We start from the raw sequence: 21492 nt of genomic DNA, 5'->3' as shown, positions 1-21492 counted from the left end.
AAGAGGGAACAAGGAAGGCAGCGAAACACTGTCATTTTGGATCTCTCCCTCCCCCTCCCACTTTCAAATCTCCTACTAGCTCTTCCTTCAGTTAGTCCTGACGAAGGGTCTCGGCCCGAAACGTCGACTGTACCTCTTCCTAGAGATGCTGCCTGGCCTGCTGCGCTCACCAGCAACTTTAATGTGTGTTTGTTGGGAAAATTTGGATTGTTTTCTCTGAAGTGGTAGACGCTGAGGGAAGATCTGATGGAGGCTTTTGAGATTACAAGAGGCATCGACAGCTGGTATCTTTATCCCAGGGTTGAAATGTCTAACACTGGAGGGTAAGGACATGCATTTAAGGTGAGAGCGGGTAAGATCAAAAGAGATATGCAGGCAAGTTTTCTTTACAACTAAGAGTGTTGGGTGCTTGGAATGTTCTGCCAGGGCTGGTGGTGGAGGCAAATTCGATAGGAGCATTCAAAAATCTCTTAGATAGGCAGATGAATGTGCAGGAAATGGACATTATGTAGACAGAAGGGATTAGTGTTGTTGGGCGTTTGATTTACTTTAATTAGTTTGGCACATGTTGTGGGCAGAAGGGCCATTTTGCTGTGCTGTATTGTTCTGTGTTCTACGTTCTGTTTGCTGAAGTAAGGTCACTGTGGTTTTGTGTAGGGAACAGCAATGAAACTGGGCACAGCACGTTCTCACAACAACCATATGATAGTACTGGGAACATTCAGCAGCATGTGTGGAAAGAGAAGCAGATAGACGTGGTCAGAAACAAAAGATCTATTCTAGAGAAGTTGACTGAAGCCAGAATAGTCCCCTGCTGTAATATGAAATCGTGCAACAGGATCTCTAACATGCCGGGATCGGTTTAACACTGGGTCAGAAGATTCCACCTCTACCAGTGTAGAACTCAACAGGTCCAGATTTTTCGTGTACGATTAGAACTCACAGCTTTTATGCTTGAGAGATGAAACTGCTAAGCTCTGGGACATAGATGGCTTGTAAGGCGGGCAGAAATTGTGTAATAGGAGCTATGTGTTGGGCCCCACTTCCCGTGTAAGCGTTGCCGCTTTAAGAAGCCCTGGGGGCGGGGTTGAGCGGATGAGAGCTGTTTCCCAGCCGCAGGCTGCGGTTCCGTCAGTGCCCTGAGTGAGAGCGGCGAGAGGGCGGTGGTGGTGGTGTTTTTTTTTTGGCTTTCTGACCGGCTGGATGTTGTGCGGTGTCAGAGTGCATGTGGGTAGGAAGCGGTTGTGATCGCTACTGAGGCCGGGGACTGAGCCGTGCTTAGGCCGCTGCTCACCTCTAGGGCCATGGAGGGATTGAGGACGCTGCATTGAACAGGCTTAAATGAGCAACATTTCTAAATGAATTAACATTATCCACGCTTCCTGTTAATCGTAATAAGTTAGGAAATGTGCTCTGATTTTAAATATGTTAGGAAGTATAATATAGGAAACTATTTACAATTAATGGATTTTTAAAATATGCTGTGAATATATATTTTTTAAATTCCTACATCCTGCCCCTTTCTGGGACTGGCCTGGAGGGTTTAGCTTCAGCCATGTCTGATGTGGACTTTGGGATGGAGACTGGTCTCCTGGATGTGGTGAGGTGGTTTGGGCTTGTTTCCTTGTTCCTGGCCTCAGTCCTCACCTTGGCACTGTATGGGCTTCATTGTGTCGTAGGGGTTCCTTGGGGGAGGATTAAAGCGAAGTTTGGGCTTGGGGCTGCAGATTCTCGTCCTAGTGACTCGTCTGATGGGGCGGCCACTCTCCTCTCCTGGCTGCTGTCCTTGGATAGCTGGAACTGTCAGTGGCAGAGAGCTTGGATCAGGGCACTCAACAAGACAGCTACGAAGAGCACGGTGAGTTCTCATTTCTAGCTCAAGCTGACTCAACAGAGAATACGAGAGATAACACTGTGAAAGCAAAGGAGCAGAATGGGTGAATGAATTTGGGTTGAAGTATGTTTGAGCCTTGTCTTAGATAGAATGAAACTAAGGATGTGTAAAACAGTGAACGGAATTGACGGTACATAATTAGCATCTCTTGGGCTTGGATGTGGGATTGGAAGTACTGACCTTGTCCTTTGATGTTCTAGTGATTTATTTCCAGACAGGATTCCTGTTTCAAATGTCAACATTTCTGTCTTTCTCATAAACAGTGGAGTGTAACATTTTGCAGAATATTGATCTGTTGTGAATTAAGCTGCACTTATAAGATTTAGTTTGGGGTAGCACCTCAAAGTTACCAGTAATTTTTTTCTGTATAGTTATGTTGCGGGAGTCACTCAGTCACACACACACACACACACACACACACACACACACACACACACACACACACACACTCACTCAGTCAGTCACTCACTCACTCACTCACTCACTCACACACACACACACTCACTCACTCACTCACTCACTCACTCACTCACTCACTCACTCACTCAGTCACTCACTCAGTCACACACTCAGTCACACACTCACTTACTCAGTCACACACACACACACACAAAATGCTGGAGGAACTCGGCAGGTCAGGCAGCATCTATGGAAAGGAATAAACGGTCGAACTTTTGGGCCACGACCCTTCATCGGATCCCTGGCATAGGCATTCAGTCTGACAAGATGTTTGTTTTTAAAGCAGAAAATGCAGAAGATATTCAGTGGGTCAGCAGATCTGTAGAGAAAAGTTTTTTTTATATGTAGGTCTTTCTCCTTGGAGAAAGGTTGTTTTTTTTAACATAAGTCTGTTGACTGGGTCTGCTCTGATTTTTGTTTTACACTTTATACTTTATTGTCGCCAAACAATTGATACTAGAATGTATACTCTTTTATACTCTTGAATAGTATTCATACATCACCTTCACTTGCTACAGGGTCCTAAGCAGCTTGATGTGTATAAAACCACAAATGAGAAAATCTGCACATGTTGGAAATCTGAGCAACACACACAAAATGCTGAAGGAACTCTGCTGGTCAGGTAGCATCTATGGGAAAAAGACTGTGTGGTCTTTTCCATAGATGCTGCCTGGCCTGCTGAGTTTCTCCAGCATTCTGTGTGTGTTGATGTGTACAAAAATCAAGTTTCTTGGCTCTAGATTGATGTAGTGATTGAACTCAATATTTTTTTAACTTACCTTTAGCAGGAGAGTTGGAGATACTTAGGTGGGTGATCTACACTTGAATACTTGGTACTTAGGTGGGCGATCTCTGCTGATAGAAGAATATGTGGGGATATTTCTTAAATCCCAAAGTTTGTAAAGTAGTGACATGTTCAGAATATATGATGACTTTTTTTTAAATACAGAATGATTATCGATTGATGTTCCTGTTGTGTTAGAGGCAACTTTAGAACAGAGATGAGATTTCTTTAGCCAGAGGGTGGTGAATCTGCGGAATTCATTGCCTCAGACGGCTGTGGAGGCCAGGTCATTGGGGATATTTAAGCAAAGCTTAACAGGGCCTTGATTAGTAAGGGCATCAAAGGTTATGGAGAGAAGGTAGGAGAATGGTGTTGAAAGGGATAATAAGTCAGCCATGATGGAATAGTGGAGCAAACTCTGGGCCAAGTGGCTAACTCTGCTCCTATACCTTGTGGTTTAACTAGGATGACTGGCTCATTTAAAAAAAATGCACATGACCAATGCACCTTAGTGACAGGTCATCCCAGATCACTTTAGTACAGTCACTGAAACACTTTATGAACTCAGCAACTGATATGCACACATCTAGCTCTTTAAAAACATTAGAAGTTACCAGGTATTGATTTCTGTGATGCTGGCAGAGGGATGAAGGTCTGATATCACTAAATAGTGACACTGTTTCCTTTACATTCACCCTACGGCAGAAATCAAGGGTCAGGTTTAACTTTATCAGCTGGACGACAGTTCCTTGCTGGTATCCCAGCTTAGCTTTTAGTCCATAGTTTCAGGAGCAGGAATTGAAACTTCAGATCAGATTCAGAATGTGCGGCCTTCTGAGGCACAGTAGGACAAAGGAAAAAAATCAGGAAACTTTGGATGGATGCCACGAGCTGAAATCTGCAGCAGGCCAAGAGGAGTAAGGAAAGTAAAAAGTGAGCTGGAAAAAGATGGTAGGACAGGAATAAAAGGGCATGAACAAATGATGACAGGCAAGGTCAAGGAAAGCTATAAGGTAATAAAGCTTTGTAAGGGCAGGAGTAACCCGAAAGTGAAAATAGAAGGGATAGTATGATTCAAAGTGAAAATTTAGCAAGTGTTTGTGCAAAAGCAAGGAAGAGCAGGTAGACTAGGAATGTACCATGTTTTAAAAGGCAGAAAAGAATAGATAATTATGTACCTGTCAGCTTAATATCTTTTTTTTGGGGGGGTGAAATCATAGGAAACAATTCTGGGAGAGAGTGTCAATGTTTAGCGAGAGTGAGGGTATACAAGAATAGGGAGCAGGGCTTGTCTGCTGCGGAAGCTCATGCAACTATAAGGCCGTACATTTGATATGGCAAACATAAGAGATTCTGCAGATGCTGGGAATCCAGAGTAGCACATACAAAATGCTGGAGGAACTCGGGTCAGGCAGCATCTGTGGAATCGAATAAACAGTAGATGTTTCTTCCCACGACCCCTTTTCAGGACTGGATAATGGATGTCAGAATAATAGGGTGCGGGGGGTGGAGAGGAGGACTAGCTAGAAGATGATAGGTGAAGCTAGCTAGATGGGAAAGATAAAGGGCTAGAGAAGAAGAAATCTGATAGGAGAGGAGAGTGGACCCGAGGGGAACGGGGAGGGAGGAGGTGCATCAGTATTGCATATTGATTTAAGCAAGATGTTTAATTCTATAAAGTTGATGGAAGTCTCAATACAATTAGTTGCAAAACTAATAAATTACAAGAAAAGTGGGCAGTTATTTAAGGTAGAGAAAAGGTGTGTGTGTGTGTGTATATAGAACTAGCACAAGAAGAGTTGCGATCAGGGCTGAATGGAGAGACAAGTTTTGTGTGGGTGGCCTATTCATCTCTTGTTCTCTCGTGTCCTTGTGAAAATCAGGCTGAATGTAAAATTGGCTCAGGACGGAAAACAAAAGGCCATGGCCAACAGGAGTTTTAGTAACTAGAGAGCTGTATGCACAGGACTTCCTAGAATGCCAAGATGCCATAAGAAGAAAGCACTGTAGTGAAGCTAATATATGTATTAATTTGCTGAATAAGTGACCATTAGCTGTAAAACCAGCCTATTTCAGTGCATTACTAGGAATAGATGTGGATCCAGTCCACGTTGCAGGCTCATAAACACCAAAGATTCTGTAGATGCTACAAAGCTTGAGGGAACCCCCCCGCCCCCAGATGCCAGACACACAACGGCACACACTGCTGGAGGAACTCAGCAAGTCAAGCAGCATCAGTGGAGAGGAATAAACAGTCAACGTTTCGGGCCAAGACACTTCATTGGGACTGATTGTAGGCTGGTTTTTCGGTGAGGTACAGAGTGAGGGCTGCATCATCAAAACTCAGCCTTCTGCTTGGCATGTTGCATTTTTTTTCTCAGCGTTCTTGTAGACATGTAGAGAACGGAGATGCACACTTCCACCACAGGGTCTTCTCCATCCATCAGACACCCATTCTCACTTATTCTCCCCATGTTTTCCTCAACTTACCCCAGATTTCGTACATTAGGCGCAACTTACAGCTAGCAAGTAACATGCCAAACAGCATGTCATAGTCACAGAGCACGATAGCACAGAAACAAGCCCCTCAGCCCACCTCGTCCATGGCAAGCTATAATTCTGCCTCGCCCCATGGACCAGCTGCTGGACCATACTCCTGCCACCCATGTGCCCAGGCAAATGTCTCGTAAATGTTGAAATCAAACCAGCCTCCACCACTCCTACTGGCAGAGCATTCCACGTTCACGTGACTCTCTGAATGAAGGAGTTCCGCTTAAATATTTCACCTTTCACCCTGACTCGGGATGTGGGAGGAAGCTGGAATACCCGTGGGAAATCCATGTGTTCACAGGGAAAATGTGCAATGTCCACACAGGCAGCTCCGGAGATGAGGACTGAGCCCAAGCAGCAGCTCCACTTGCTTCTCTCTGTTACTTGGGTGGAAGCAGAACCAAGGTTTCTGCGTCCTGAAGTCTTGAGGAGTCTCGGCCCAAAACGTCCCCCCTCTGTTCACTTCCATAGATGCTGCCTGACCTGAGTCCCTCCAGCATTTTGTGTGTGTTGCTAAGGTTTCTATCAATCTTGTTGTGCTTATTTATTTCCGTAACAACCCCCCCCCCCGAACAGTCTTGAACTTATTTTCAGCATACAGACTGGCTGCTTGTCTTCCTACGTTTATTGTTCCAATATTCCAAAAAAAGGTTAAATTGGTTCTAATGTACTTTGGAACATTATGAGCTGAAGGCTGCAATGTAAACTCATGCAGTAAGTCTGCTGAAAGCAGAGCAGCCAGAAGGCTCTTTCATTTGTCACGTGCAACACTGAACTTGGGGGCAGGGTAGACAAGTGGTTAGCACAGCGCTTTATAGTGCAGGTGACCGGGGTTCATTTCCCACTGCTGCTTGCAAGGAGTCTGTAGTTCCTTGCTGTGACCGTGTGCGTTTCCTTCAGGAGCTCTGCTTTTCCCCCTCAGTCCAAAGATATGCCTAGTGGTGGGTTAATCACTGGCTATCGTTGCTGTTGTTACTCCCATCTGGGACTTTGTCCACAACCGATCACAAACACGATAAAGTCTGCAGATGCTGGAAATCCAAAGCAACACACACAAAATGCTGGAGGAACTCAGCAGGTTAGGTAGCAGCTATGCAAATGAGTCAACAGTTGACTTCTGTCCTGATAAAACATAGAACATAGAATAGTACAGCACATTACAGGCATCTTGGCCCACAATGTTGTGCCGACCCTAAAACCCTGCCTCCCATATAACCCCACCCACCTTAAATTCCTCCATATACCTGTCCAGTAGTCTCTTAAACTTCACTAGTGATGAAGGGTCTCAGCCCAAAACGCTGACTAGTTACTCTTTTCCTTAGATGCTGCCTGACGTGCTGAGAGCCAATGGCGTTCTGTGTGTGTTGCTCTGAACTGATCACTGTTTATTCGCCTGAATCATTAACTTTGTTTCCCTGTCACTGTTCTCCACATTCTAAACTTATTGCCATATTTTCATTTATCTGCTTTCATGCACGTGTGTGAAGTTAATCATGCAGGAGGATTTATTTATGATAACAGGCCCTTCCAGCCCAATGAGCCCGCGCTGCCCAGTTACACCCATCTGACTGATTAATGTACTAAGCTGTACATTTTTGGACTGCGGTAGGAAACTGGAACACCACGCGGCCACAATCAAAACAATAATAATAAATAAGCAATAAATATCAAGTTGAAGAGTCCTTTTGTGGGAAAAGTGTAGTGTTGCAGTGAGTGAAGTTATCCCCTTTGATTCAAAAGCCTGATGATTGAGAGGTAATAACTATTCCTGAACTTGGTGCTGTGTTTCTGGAAGCTTCTGTATCTTCTTCCTGATGGCAATGGCACGAAGAGAGCGTGGCCTGGATGGTGGGGGTCCTCAATGATGGATCCTACTTGCCTGTGATAGTGCTCCTTGTAGATGTGCTCAGTGGTGGGGAGGCAATTCTGAGGCCGAGGGAAGCATTAAGTAAATCCTAGACTTATTAAATGACACAGTTTCTCAGCATTGATTTCCAAAGTGGCTGTGGAAAGTCTGGCCACTTGGGCAAGATGCCACATAGTCACTAATGCTGGTGGAATTGTGCCTTACTGTATTTAGAACACAAAATATGTGGGGGGGGGGAGGGAATGCATAGCTGTAGAGTATCTTTCAACCCAAGAATAAATTAATATTTATTAATCTTTCATGTGGCTCTTAGTTCCATTATGACTTTGCATGTCATGTACAGGAAATGTCTGTGCCAAAACTTGAGTTTTGCTGGCTTGGAGTATGCAGTGTTTTGTTTATTTTGGGTTTGGGAAACTTTGAAAAGTTCAACTTGGGTGATGAAATGAGCCTTGTCAAGACAGACTACTTTGGTATATCTTGTTTGAGAAGGTAATTTCCACTCAGATTTACTTGGATGCATTATGTATGTGTATATGACTGGGTGTTTCCATTCAGAAATATGTGTTTGTGTAATAGGTTGGGTTGGAAATTACTTTTTATTGACTGAGCTAATAAAACTTCTGGCTCTCAACAGGACTCTAAAAGAGAGCATTAGATGCATTAACTATTCTTTTGAATTGTTAATGTATCGAATTTTTGAGATGCAATTAAAGTTATTTATTTCCATGATTTTTTCTGAAAGTTTATAGATTGCACACTGATGTAATCCTGAACAGCCTGCTGGTTGACAAAAGACCAGCTTATCTTTGAGGTCCCCAGGCGAAATGCCCGGAGCAATGGCCTATACCTTTAGTTCACTTAAGACCCGTGAGCATCTCTGGCAGGGCTGGCATTCATTGCCGAATTCCTAGCTCTTGTGAGAAAGTGGGGCAAACCAGACTGCAGTCTGTGTGGTGATAGTGCTCCCACCAGAGCGACTGGATCAGAAGATGAAATACCTTGTATGCGGTACAAGGATTCATTCACAGGCTTTCCCACCTCAGAATTAGAGTAGAAACTAGTCCTTAAGGGCCATTTAAGAAGGCGAAGGGTAGCAATCATACCAGTGTCCAAGAAGAGCAGGATGAGCTGCCTCAACTACTGCCACCTGGTAGTGTTCACATCTACTGTAATGAAGTTCTGCAAGAGACTGGTTATGGCTAGGATTAACTCCTGCCTGAGAGAGGACCCGAACCAGTTGCAAGTCACCGACCAATCTAGCAACAGGACACAATCCCACGAGCATTCGGGTCTGCTTCGGGGCACCTAGACATCTGCAGGGTTGGGTTGCTGCTTATCAATCACAACTCAGTGTTCAACACCATCACTATTAATTACTAAGTTTCAAAAGCTGGGCCTCTGTGTGTCCCTCAGCAACTGGATTCTTGACTTCCTTATTGGGGAGACTAGTCAGTGAAGATTAGAAATAACATCTCCTCGGTGACAATCATCACAGGCGCACCTCGTTTATGTGCTCAGCCCACTGTTCTACTCACTCTACGCTCATGACTGCGTGGCTAAGCACAGCTCAGACTCCATCTATAAATTGGCTGATCGCAGGACTGTTGTTGGCAGCATCTCAGATGGTGACAAAGAGATCTATATGAGTCAGAGCAAGATGGAGGTCGGTCAACTGCTTTTGCAACAATAACCTCACATTCTATACACAAAATAATCTGCAGATGGTGGGGTCAAAGCAACACTCACAACATGCTGGAGGAACTCAGCAGGTCGGGCAGCATCCATGGAAACGATTGGTCGACGTTTCGGGCCGCAACCCTTCGTCAGGGCCAACGAAGGGTTCCGGCCCAAAACGTCGACCGATCTTTTCCACTGATGCTGCCCGACCTGCTGAGTTCCTCTAGCCTGTTGTGAGTGTTACCTCACATTCTATGTCAGCAGGACCAAGGAAGTGACTGTGAAATTCAGGAAGGGGAAGTTGGGTGAACACTTGCCAATCTTCACCGAGAGGTCAGTAGTGGAAGGGATGAGCAGTTTCAAGTTCTTGGGTGTCAGCATCTCAGAGGATATGTCCTGGGCCCAACACATTGCATTCATACAGAAGGCTCACCAGTGGCTCTACTTTGTGGAGATTTGGTATGTCACTAAAGACTCTTACAAAATTCTGTAGATGTATGGTGAAGAACATTCTAACTAGTTCCATCCCCTCCAGTTCGCCTACCAGCCCCAACTAGGAGTTGAGGATGCCATCGTCTACCTGCTGAACCGTGTCTACGTCCACCTGGACAAGCCAGCGAGCACTGTGAGGGTCATGTTTTTTGACTTCTCCAGTGCGTTCAACACCATCCGCCCTGCTCTGCTGGGGGAGAAGCTGACAGCGATGCAGGTGGATGCTTTCCTGGTGTCATGGATTCTTGATTACCTGACTGGCAGACCACAGTACGTGTGCTTGCAACTGTGTGTCCGACAGAGTGATCAGCAGCACTGGGGCTCCACAGGGGACTGTCTTGTCTCTCTTTCTCTTCACCATTTACATCTCGGACTTCAACTACTGCACAGGGTCTTGTCATCTTCAGAAGTTTTCTGATGACTCTGCCATAGTTGGATGCATCAGCAAGAGAGATGAGACTGAGTACAGGGTTACGGTAGGAAACTTTATCACATGGTGTGAGCAGAATTATCTGCAGCTTAATGTGAAAAAGACTAAGGAGCTGGTGGTAGACCTGAGGAGAGCTAAGGTACCGGTGACCCCTGTTTCCATCCGGGGGTCAGGGTGGACATGGTGGAGGATTACAAATACCTGGGGATACGAATTGACAATAAACTGGACTGGTCAAAGAACTCTGAGGCTGTCTACAAGAAGGGTCAGAGCCATCTCTATTTCCTGAGGAGACTGAGGTCCTTTAACATCTGCCGGACGATGCTGAGGATGTTCTACGAGTCTGTGGTGTCCAGTGCTATCATGTTTGCTGTTGTGTGCTGGGGCAGCAGGCTGAGGGTAGCAGACACCAAGAGAATCAACAAACTCATTCATAAGGCCAGTGATGTTGTGGGGATGGAACTGGACTCTCTGACTGTGGTGTCTGAAATGAGGATGCTGTCTAAGTTGCATGCCATCTTGGTCAATGTCTCCCATCCACTACATAATGTACTGGTTGGGCACAGGAGCGCATTCAGCCAGAGACTCATTCCACCGAGATGCAACACAGAGCGTCATAGGAAGTCATTCCTGCCTGTGGCCATCAGACTTTAAAACTCCTCCCTTGGAGGATCAGACACCCTGAACCAATAGGCTGGTCCTGAGCTTATTTCCTGGCATAATTTACATATTACTGTTTAACTATTTATGGTTTTATTACTATTTATTATTATGGTGCAACCGTAACGAAAACCAATTTCCCCCGGGATCAATAAAGTATGACTAAGACTAATTCCATCACTGCCTGATACAGAAGCTCCAATGCACAAAACTGCAAGAGGCTGCAGCCAGCTCCATCACATGCACAACCCACTTCACCATCAGGAAGGCAGCATCCATCACTGAGGACTCTCACCTCTGGGCCATGCTGTCTTCTAATTTCTACCATCGGTTAGTGGAAGCCTATTGACGGGAACTGCTTCTTCCCCCCCCCCCCATCAGAACTGTCTATAAACACTACTTCATTTTTTTTTTGCATGATTTATTTAGGTTTGTACTGCTATCACAAAACAACATACTTCATGTCATACAAGTCAGTGATATAAACCTGATTCTAATTCCAAGGATAATATGTGATTTGAAGGGGAACCTGCAAGTACTCTTATTCCTGTGAGGTTGCTGTCTTCATCTTCCATCGTGGTAGAGATTGCATCAAATTTGGGAAATGCTGTTGAAGATGCTGCTGGGGCAAGCACTGTAGCATAGCAGTTAGTGAAGCACTATTATAATGCCAGCAACAACACAAAATGCTGAAGGAACTCAGCAGCTAGGACTCCTGAAGGATCTCGGCCCGAAATGTTGACTGCACTCCTTTCCATAGATACTGCCTAAACTCCTCCAGCATTTTGTGTGTGTTATTTGGATTTCTGGCATCTGCAGATTTTCTCTTGTTTATAATGCCAGCAACCCTGTTTCAATTTCTGCCGTTGTCTGTAAGGAGTTGCATTAAATGATACACATATGGTCAAGAGGTTCAATTATTGTTCAGGCCAAACATCAGAATGGGGAAGGAATGTGATCTAAGTGACTTTGACTGTGGAATGATTGTTGGTGCCAGACAGGGTGGTTTGAGTGTCTCAGAAACAGCTGATCTCCTGCAAATGATCTCCTGGGGTTTTCACACACAACAGTCTCTAGAGTTTACAGAGAATGGTGCAAAAAAAAATCCAGAGGCCAGCAGTTCTATGGGCAAAAACGCCTTGTTAATGGAAGATGCAAACACGAGGAAATCTGCAGATGCTGGAATTTCAAGCAACACACATAAAAGTTGCTGATGAATGCAGCAGGACAGGCAGCATCTCTAGGAAGAGGTACAGTCGACGTTTCGCACCGAGACCCTTCGTCAGGACTAACTGAAAGAAGAGCTAGTAAGAGATTTGAAAGTGAGAGGGGGAGGGAGAGATCCGAAATGATAGGAGAAGACAGGAGGGGGAGGGATGGAGCCAAGAGCTGGACAGTTGATTGGCAAAAGAGATATGAGAGGATCATGGGCAGGAGGCCCAGGGAGAAGGAAAAGGGGGAGGGGGGGGAAAACCCAGAGGATGGGCAAGGGGTATAGTCAGAGGGACAGAGGGAGAAAAAGGAGAGAGAGATAAAGAAAAAGAATGTGTGTGTATATAAATAAATAAATAATGGATAGGGTGCGAGCAGGAGGTGGGGCATTAGTGGAAGTTTGAGAAGTCAGTGTTCATGCCATCAGGTTGGAGGCTACCCAGACGAAATATAAGGTGTTGTTCCTCCAACTTGAGTGTGGCTTCATCTTTACAGTAGAGGAGGCCGTGGATAGACATGTCAGAATGGGAATGGGATGTGGAATTAAAATGTGTGGGCACTGGGAGATCCTGCTTTCTCTGGCGGACAGAGCGTAGGTGTTCAGCGAAACGATCCCCCAGTCTGCGTCGGGTCTCGCCAATATATAGAAGGCCACATCGGGAACACCGGACGCGGTATATCACCCCAGCCGACTCACAGGTGAAGTGTCGCCTCACCTGGAAGGACTGCCTGGGGCCCTGAATGGTGGTAAGGGAGGAAGTGTAAGGGCATGTGTAGCACTTGTTCCGCTTACAAGGATAATTGCCAGGAGGGAGATCGATGGGGAGGGATGGGGGGACAAATGGACAAGGGAGTCGCGTAGGGAGCGATTTCTGCGGAAAGCAGAGTGGGGGGGAGGGAAGGATGTGCTTAGTGCTGGGATTCCATTGGAGGTGGCGGAAGTTACGGAGAATAATATGTTGGACAAGGAGGCTGGTGGGGTGGTAGGTGAGGACCAGGGGAACCCTATTCCTAGTGGGGTGGCGGGAGGATGGGGTGAGAGCAGATGTGCGTGAAATGGGAGAGATGCGTTTGAGAGCAGAGTTGATGGTGGAGGAAGGGAAGCCCCTTTCTTTAAAAAAGGAGGATATCTCCTTCGTCCTGGAATGAAAAGCCTCATCCTGAGAGCAGATGTGGCGGAGACGGAGGAATTGCGAGAAGGGGATGGCATTTTTGCAAGAGACAGGGTGAGAAGAGGAATAGTCCAGATAGCTGTGAGAGTCAGTTGGCTTATAGTAGACATCAGTAGATAAGCTGTCTCCAGAGACAGAGACAGAAAGATCTAGAAAGGGGAGGGAGGTGTTGGAAATGGACCAGGTAAACTTGAGGGCAGGATGAAAGTTGGAGGCAAAGTTAATGAAGTCAACGAGTTCAGCATGCATGCAGGAAGCAGCGCCAATGCAGTTGTTAATGTAGCGAAGGAAAAGTGGGGGACAGATACCAGAATAGGTTTGGAACATAGATTGTTCCACAAAGCCAACAAAAAGGCAGGCATAGCTGGGACCCATACGGGTGCCCATGGCTACACTTTTAGTTTGGAGGAAGTGAGACTTCGTAACTTCCGCCACCTCCAACGGGATCCCACCACCATGCACATCTTTCCCTCTCCCCCCCTCTCTGCTTTCCGCAGGGATCACTCCCTATGCGACTCCCTTGTTCATTCGTCCCCCCCATCCCTCCCCACTGATCTCCCTCCTGGTATTTATCCGTGTAAGCGGAACAAGTGCTACACGTCCCCTTACATTTCCTCCCTCACTACCATTCAGGGCCTCAGACAGTCCTTCCAGGTGAGGTGACACTTCACCAGTGAGTTGGTTGGGGTGATATACTGCGTCCGGTGCTCCCGATGTGGCCTTCTATATATTGGCGAGACCCGACACAGACTGGGAGATCGTTTTGCTGAACACCTACACTCTGTCCACCAGAGAAAGCAGGATTTCCCAGTTACCACACATTTTAATTCCACGTCCCATTCCCATTCTAATATGTCTATCCACGGCCTCCTCTACTGTAAAGATGAAGTCACACTCAGGTTGGAGAAACAACACCTTATATTCTGTCTGGGTAGCCTCCAACCTGATGGCACGAACATTGACTTATCAAACTTCCGCTAATGCCTCACCTCCCCCTCGTACCCCATCTGGTATTTATTTATATACGCACATTCTTTCTCTCTCTCTCTCCTTTTTCTCCCTCTGTCCCTCTGACTATACCCCTTGCCCATCCTCTGAGTTTTCCCTCCCTCCCTCTTTTCCTTCTCCCTGGGCCTCCTGTCCCATGATCCTCTCATATCCCTTTTGCCAATCACTTGTCCAGCTCTTGGCTCCATCCCTCCCCGTCCTGTCTTCTCCCATCTTTTTGGATCTCCCCCTCCCCCTCCCACTTTCAAATCTCTTACGAGCTCTTCTTTCAGTTAGTCCTGACTTAGGGTTTGGGCCCGAAACGTCAACTGACCTCTTCCTAGAGATGCTGCCTAGCCTGCTGCGTTCACCAGCAACTTTGATGTGTGTTGCTTGTTAATGCAAGAGGTTAGAGGAGAGTGCCAGACTGGTTCAAGGTGACAGTAACTCAAATGACCATGCATTACAACAGTGGTGTGCAGAAGAGCGTCTCTAAACGTGCAACACATTGAACATTGAAGTGGATGAGATGTAGCAGCAGAGGATCATGAACATACTCAGTAGCCACTTTATTAAGTACAAGAGGTACCTAAGAAAATGGCCACAGTGTAAATAGCTAAAATATTGTACGCCTTTGTCATCATGACATCATATTTCTTTTCTTGTACACTGAAGCACACTCTACATAATGGCATACCTTTTGAGTAGGAATGGACTCTGGTGGAGGTTGGTGCAGATATTTCCTGAAGTGCGTCAGTATTTACAAGTTACAATGAGAAAGCGATCTAGTCGTTTCAATGTGATATCTCAAAGTACCAGACAAATCGATTTGAGAGCAGTCTTAAAGATTCAGCCATGTGTTGCCTCGAAAGCACAAAAGGTTCAAGTTTATTGTCATCTGACTGTGGAGAAACAACATTCCTCTGGGACATGCTGCACCCACAGAACATGTATTACATGCAGCACCAAAAACAAAATATCACCATAAATAAGCTAATAAAATATAATTCAAAGTGCATGTAGTACTCATTAGATTAGATTAGATTATGAGAACACTCAGTCCTCTTTTATTGTCATTTGGAAATGATACAATGTTTCTCCAGAGTGATATCATGGAAAAACAGGACAAACCAAAGACTTAACACTGACAGAACCACATGATTATAACATATAGTTACAGCAGTGCAAAGCAATACCATAATTTGATGAAGAACAAACCATGTGCACGGTAAAAAAAAAAGTCTCAAAGTCCGCGAGTCGATAGACTCCCGAGTCCCCAATAGCAGGTGGCAAAAGGGAGAAACTCACTGCCATAAACCTCCAGGCACCGTCATCTTGCTGATGTCTTGAAAGCAGCCGACCACAGCCGACACTGAGTCCATCCATCCGAAAATTTCGAGCCTCCAACCAGCCCCTCTGATACAGCCTCCCGAGCGCCATCCTCTGCCGAGCGCCTTCGACCTCGCTCCGGCCGCTGAAACAAGCAAAGCCGAGGATTCGGGGCCTTCTGCTCCGGAGATTCCGGTTACCACACGGTAGCAGCGGCAGCAAAGCGGGCATTTCAGAAGTTTCTCCATATATTCCTCCGTACTCTTACATCTGTCTCCATCAAATCAGAATTGTGCACGGTACCCTACATGACAGATTACAGATATCATTCACCGGAGAGGCCGCGCGCGCTGCCATCTTCTCCTCCTCATTACGCAGCGTTAGTAAACAGTACAGTAAACAGCTTGCTATCCTAGCGATGAGACCTTGGTGGTGGTAGGGTATTCATTAGTCTCACAGCCTGGGGGAAGAAGCTGTTACCCAGTCTGGCAGTCCTAGTCATGATGCTCCCGAACTGCTTTCCTGACGGTAGTGGGTCAAAGAGATTGTGGATGGATGGTAGGAATCCTCAACAATGCTTCAGGCCCTTCGTCTACGATGCTGCTGGTAAATGTCACAAATAGAGGGGAGGAAGACGCCGGTGCTCCTCTTGGCAGTTTTTACCATCTTCTGTAGGGTCTTGCAGCTTCTGCATTATACAATGATGCAGCCAGACAGGACACTCTCAACTGTGCTCCCATAGAAAGTTGTACCTCCTGTACTTAATAAAGTGGCTGCACTCATGGTCTTCTGCTGTAGCCCATCCACGTCAAGGTTTGACACGTGTGTTCAGCGATGCTCTTCTGTACACAACTGTTGTGTGGTTACTTCAGTTACTGTCGCCTTGCTGTCAGCTTGAATCAGTCTGGCCATTCTCCTCTGATCCCGCTCACTAAAGTGCTTTTGCTGACAGGACTGCCACTCACTGGATTTTTTTTTTGTTTTTCATACCATTCTCTGTAAACTCTAGAGACAGTTGTGACAGTTATGCATGAAACCCTAGGAGATCAGCAATTTCTGAGACACTCAAATCACCCTGCCTGACACCAACAATCATCTCATGGTCAAAGTCGCTTGGATCAAATTTCTTCCCCATTCTGATAGTTGGTCTGAACAACAACTGAACCTCTTGACCATGTCTGCATGCTTTTAATACATTGAGTTGTTGCCACATGATTGGCTGATTAGATATTTGCATTAATGAGCAGGTGTACATAAACTGGCCACTGAGTGTATGTGTTGCATATTAAACTTTTTACATACGATTTTTAAATTACTCACTTACAGCATGCATTGTCTTTTATTTGTACTCTTATGTTATCAAGTATGCTACTGTGTTGGAGTTTGCAGTTTGACTTTTCTGTCCATTTTAGTTTGCACTTCGGGGAACTGATATTGAGTAATTTTATTTCCACTTTTTCTTTTTAGAGTTCATTCCAGCTGACTATTGATAATGCAGCTCTGTCTTCATCACCACTGACTCTGAGTCGTGTTACCAGTGTTATCAAATCAGAACAACACTTGGTGAGTACCGTGCAGTGTCTGTGTGTAACAGTATTCTCATTGATTTGATTTGTTGTGATCTTGATGGGGACTGAAATATTCATTAGAGTTTCTCAGTCTTGGAGTTGGGGGAAGATTTCACTTTTATGTTCGACATTTATGAGCAAAAGCTCCACACTTGGTTATGCAGTAATTTTCTGATGTCGCCCATTGTTTTATATTTATCTGACAGGAAGTACAAGTTAGTTTGTATTCTCACTCACCTTTCCTTGTTCAATGTGGGTATTGTCTGAAATATGAGAGCAGATGATACAGATGTTTCTTCTAACATCTTTAGACGCTTTGTTTCATGATATAACCAAAAGACACATAAGCAGGTTTAGGCCATTTGGCCCCTCGAGCCTGTTCCACCATTCCATCTGGCTGATTTAATAACTTCCCAATCCTTTAGCTGCTCACTATTTTTGCTGTATTATATGGCTCCTCTCTTACTTTTGTGCTGTCTTTGACTTTCCTTATCAGCCACATTTGCCTCATCCTCCAGTTAGAATCCTACTCTTGAGGATGAATCTATCTTGCAACTTCTGAATTGCTCCCAGAAACTCCAGCCACTGCTGTTCTACTGCTATCCCTGCTAGTGTCCTCTTCCATTAATCTTTGGCCAGCTCCTCTCTCATGCTTCTGTAATTTCCTTTAATATTGATACATCTGATTTTAGCCTCTCACTCTCAAACAGCAGGGTGAATTCTATCATATTATTATCAATACCTCCTCAGGGTTCCTTTACCTTAAGCTTCCTAATCAAACGCAGTTCATTACACAAAATTGACTTTTCCCTGGTGGGCTCAACCAGAAGCTATTCTAAAAAGCCGTCTTGTAGGCATTCTACAAATTCTTTCTCTTGGGGTCTAGCACCAACCTGATTTTTCCCAATCTGCCTACATATTAAAATCTGCCATGACTGACATAATATTACATACCGTTTCTAACTCCTGTCATAATTTGTACCCCATATCTCAGCTACTATTTGGAGGCCTGTATATAACTCCCTTTAGGGTCTTTTTACCCTTTCAGTTTTGGAACTCTACCCACAAGGAGTATGTCATGTCTTTCCAAGGATTTGATTTCATTTTTTTTACCCACAGAGCCATCCCACCTCCTCTGCCTAATGGCCTGTCCTTTCAATACAATGTGTAACTTAGGATGTTAAATTCCCAACCTTGATCTTCTTTCAGCCATGATTCATTGATGTCCACATCATACCTGCCAATTTTTAACTATGCTACAAGATCGTTTACATTAGTCCATATACCATATGCATTCAAATATAGTAACTTCAGCCCGTATTCATCACCCTTTTCAACTTTGCCCCCATGTTACTGAAAGTTAAATTCTGATACCTTTCTAAACCTTGTCTTTTTAATAATTCTGGAGACATTTGGAAAGAGTAGCTACTTTAATGATTTATTTTGGCTTTGGAAAACTTTCTGCTGCCATGATGCCTGCAGTGGCCCCCACCCCTGCAAGGTGAATACTTTCTGGATCATATGCTTCTTGAGACACTCGAACTGACTCTGGCTGGGCTTGAGTGTGTTAGTACTTTCAGAGGGTCCATCACCACCACCCCTTGCAGCCCCCCCCCCCCCCCCAGGTTGTTTTCATGCTTCTCATAAAGATCTAGATAGAGTGGATGTGGAGGGGATGTTTCCTATAATTGGGAGCACAGTCTCAGAAAAGAGGGACATCCCTTTAGAACAGAGGTGAGGAGGAATTTCTTTAGCCAGAGCATGGTGAATCTGCGGAATTCATTGCCACAGACGGCTGTGGAGGCCAAGTCATTGGTATATTTAAAGTGGACATTTGATAGGTTCGTTATTAGTAAGGGTGTCAAAGGTTATGGGGAGAAGGCGGGAGAATGTGGTTGAGAGGGATAATACATCAGCCACGATGGAGTGGCAGAGCAGACTTAATAGGCCAAATAGCCTAATTCTGCTCCTATGTTTTAATGATCTTATTTCACTTTTTATCCGACCATTGAATTTGCTCTTTTAACCGCATACTTAACATTGATCCTATTAGATCACCTCTGCTTTTCATAGCATGTGATGCACTTCAAGGAATATCTCCAAAAACCACTTGAAGTCATCCATTAAGTCAATATTTATTTGCATCAATGACCCGTGTGAACAGCAATTGATTGCATCGCAGCTTCCAGTCTAATGGATAACTTTTTGCTAACAGCGATGTACTTTGTGACCAATTTATTAGGTACTCATACACCTTGCTAAGGCAAATATCTAATTAGCCATTCAGGTGGCAGCAATTTGATGCATAAAACCTCATGGTCAAGAGATTCAGTTGTTGTTCAGACCAAACACCAGAAAAGGGGGAAGGAATGTGATCTGAGTAACTTTGACTGTAGAATGATTGTTGGTACCAGATGGTGTGGTTTGAGTATCTCAGAAACTGCTGATCTCTTGGGATCTTCATGCACAACAGTCTAGAGTTTACAGAGATTGGCGCAAAAAAAACATCCAATGAGTGGTAGTTCAAGGTCAAAACATCTTGTTAATGAGAGAGATCACAGGAGAATGGCCAGACTGATTCAAGCTCACGGAAAGGCGACAGTATGAAAATTATAAAAATACATCATAGTTTCTAACTTATTGAAGTAGTAAAATCATTTCATTTTCACTCTCAGCTGTTTCTGGCAACTCCAAGCATTGAATGATTGAAACCACAGTGAGCAAAGCAGTTCTGAATTGTCTTTCTGCTTACTTTTTGCCAACTGTCAGTGACAAAATTCACTACTTTTTGAACACAAAACACGTGCAAGTGACATTATTTAAAAACTGTTCGCTCTAAGTATGGTCACAACAAGTGCTCGCAACTAACGCTAGTTAGAAGCTGTTCAGCAACAGTCTCCTGTCCTAATTAAACAGCATAGTGTCCCTAATAAACAAAGGGAATTCCGGCTATTTTGTCAATTAGTTTTTGTTCTTTAAGAGTTGTCCCAAATAAGTGGCTGCCCTGATTAGCTGATGGTGTATATATACACACGCACACTTGCCAGCAATGATTGCAGACTTCCAGTAAGAAAAGCACACACTAATATACAGGTATATACTGGATGAGAATGTAGTTGGTCTAATTACAAAATTTGTTCCCATGCTACATTTTTGTTAAGGGGTTATAACAGTTGTAGTATTGCAGTCTTTGAGTAATATGCGTAATCTATAAGTACTTGGAAGATTAAAGAAATGTACTCTGTAATTTCCTCTGTACATCCCTCAACCTAGGATGTCTCTCAACTGAACCAGATTTTGCTTTTGAAATTGATTTTAGTTGCTGAAACAGCCTTTCAATCAAAAGGTTTCAGGTTCAACTGCTACCTACTGAACCACAATGATCTCCTTTTATCTGCAATGTGGAGGCTTGGCTAACTTCTCTAGATCTGATGGCACCACTAAGTGGTTGCAGCTTGGTTTGGAACAGCGGCTCAAATGCCCAGGAAAATATGCTGCGGTGTAGTGGCCTCGGCCCAGTACGTCACATGGAAATCTCTCCCACCGTTGAAAGTGTCTGCATGAGGCACTGCCTCAAAACAGCAGCATCGGTCGTCAAAGACCACCAGCGTTCTGGGTCATGCCATCTTTTTGTGGCTGTCATTGGGAAGGAGGTACATAAGACTGATGTCACGGTGTGCACTGTCAAATGACTGAACTCGGGTGCGGAGGAATGACAGACTCCCATGTAAAGACAGAAACGAGTTTACTCAGGAATTTCAAATGAACTTCAGTTGCTTGTCTAAGCAACTCTGTGAGACGAATCCTTCTCGAAACACATAAGGACCTGCACTAATTTGGAATCCGCTTTCAATAAGTGCAGTACGCTGAAAACCTGTGCCAGTCAAAATAAACTTGACAAACAGGAAGTACAAGGACTTAATAACTCTAGATAAGATGATAATTAACAAATACAAGGACTGCAGGGCTCATGACACCTGAAATCCCACACCATCAGGTTCGTGAACAGCTGCTTCCCGTCAACTATATTCTTCTTTTGTTTTAATTCAAATTTTTATTATTATTTATTCTTATTTTACAAAGCAGCACAGCATATCACAGAGCAGATACAATACAGCATATTTACACAGCCATCCCATGACAGGAAAACAAATAAAACTTGGAGACAAAAAGAAGTTCTAATTTAAGTTTAAATTAACATACAACCAAAACTGATCCCACGTGTCTTGCACTTTTCCCTCACTGTTAATTCTTCCTAACATGTGTTCATATGATGAAATCTTAATCATTTCCTCAGTCCATTCCTTCACAGTGGGATATCTGGGTTTTTTCCAGATTGACAATATAATTCTTGCAGCTGTGATGAGACCCATCTTTAAAATAGTAAATGTGTCATTGTTTACATTAG

At 44.5% G+C, this 21492-nt stretch overlaps 1 protein-coding gene across 2 annotated transcripts in view; it reads left to right on the top strand.

The window, feature by feature from the left end:
* The first annotated feature begins 1121 nt into the window (after window positions 1-1121).
* Window positions 1122-21492, top strand: part of c2cd2 (C2 calcium dependent domain containing 2) — a 97354-nt gene continuing 76983 nt past the window's right edge. For both annotated transcript variants that reach the window (XM_072260037.1, XM_072260036.1), the window contains exons 1-2: window positions 1122-1858; window positions 16984-17079. In XM_072260037.1, the coding sequence (XP_072116138.1) occupies window positions 1556-1858; window positions 16984-17079 (399 nt within the window). In that variant the 5' untranslated portion in view covers window positions 1122-1555. The remainder of the gene's footprint in view (window positions 1859-16983; window positions 17080-21492) is intronic.

This window comes from Mobula birostris, chromosome 6 (genome assembly GCF_030028105.1).
Source record: "Mobula birostris isolate sMobBir1 chromosome 6, sMobBir1.hap1, whole genome shotgun sequence".
Lineage (NCBI taxonomy): Eukaryota > Metazoa > Chordata > Chondrichthyes > Myliobatiformes > Myliobatidae > Mobula > Mobula birostris.
The sequence above is the reverse complement of the archived record's forward strand: the minus strand, read 5'-3'. Positions and strand labels throughout refer to the sequence as shown.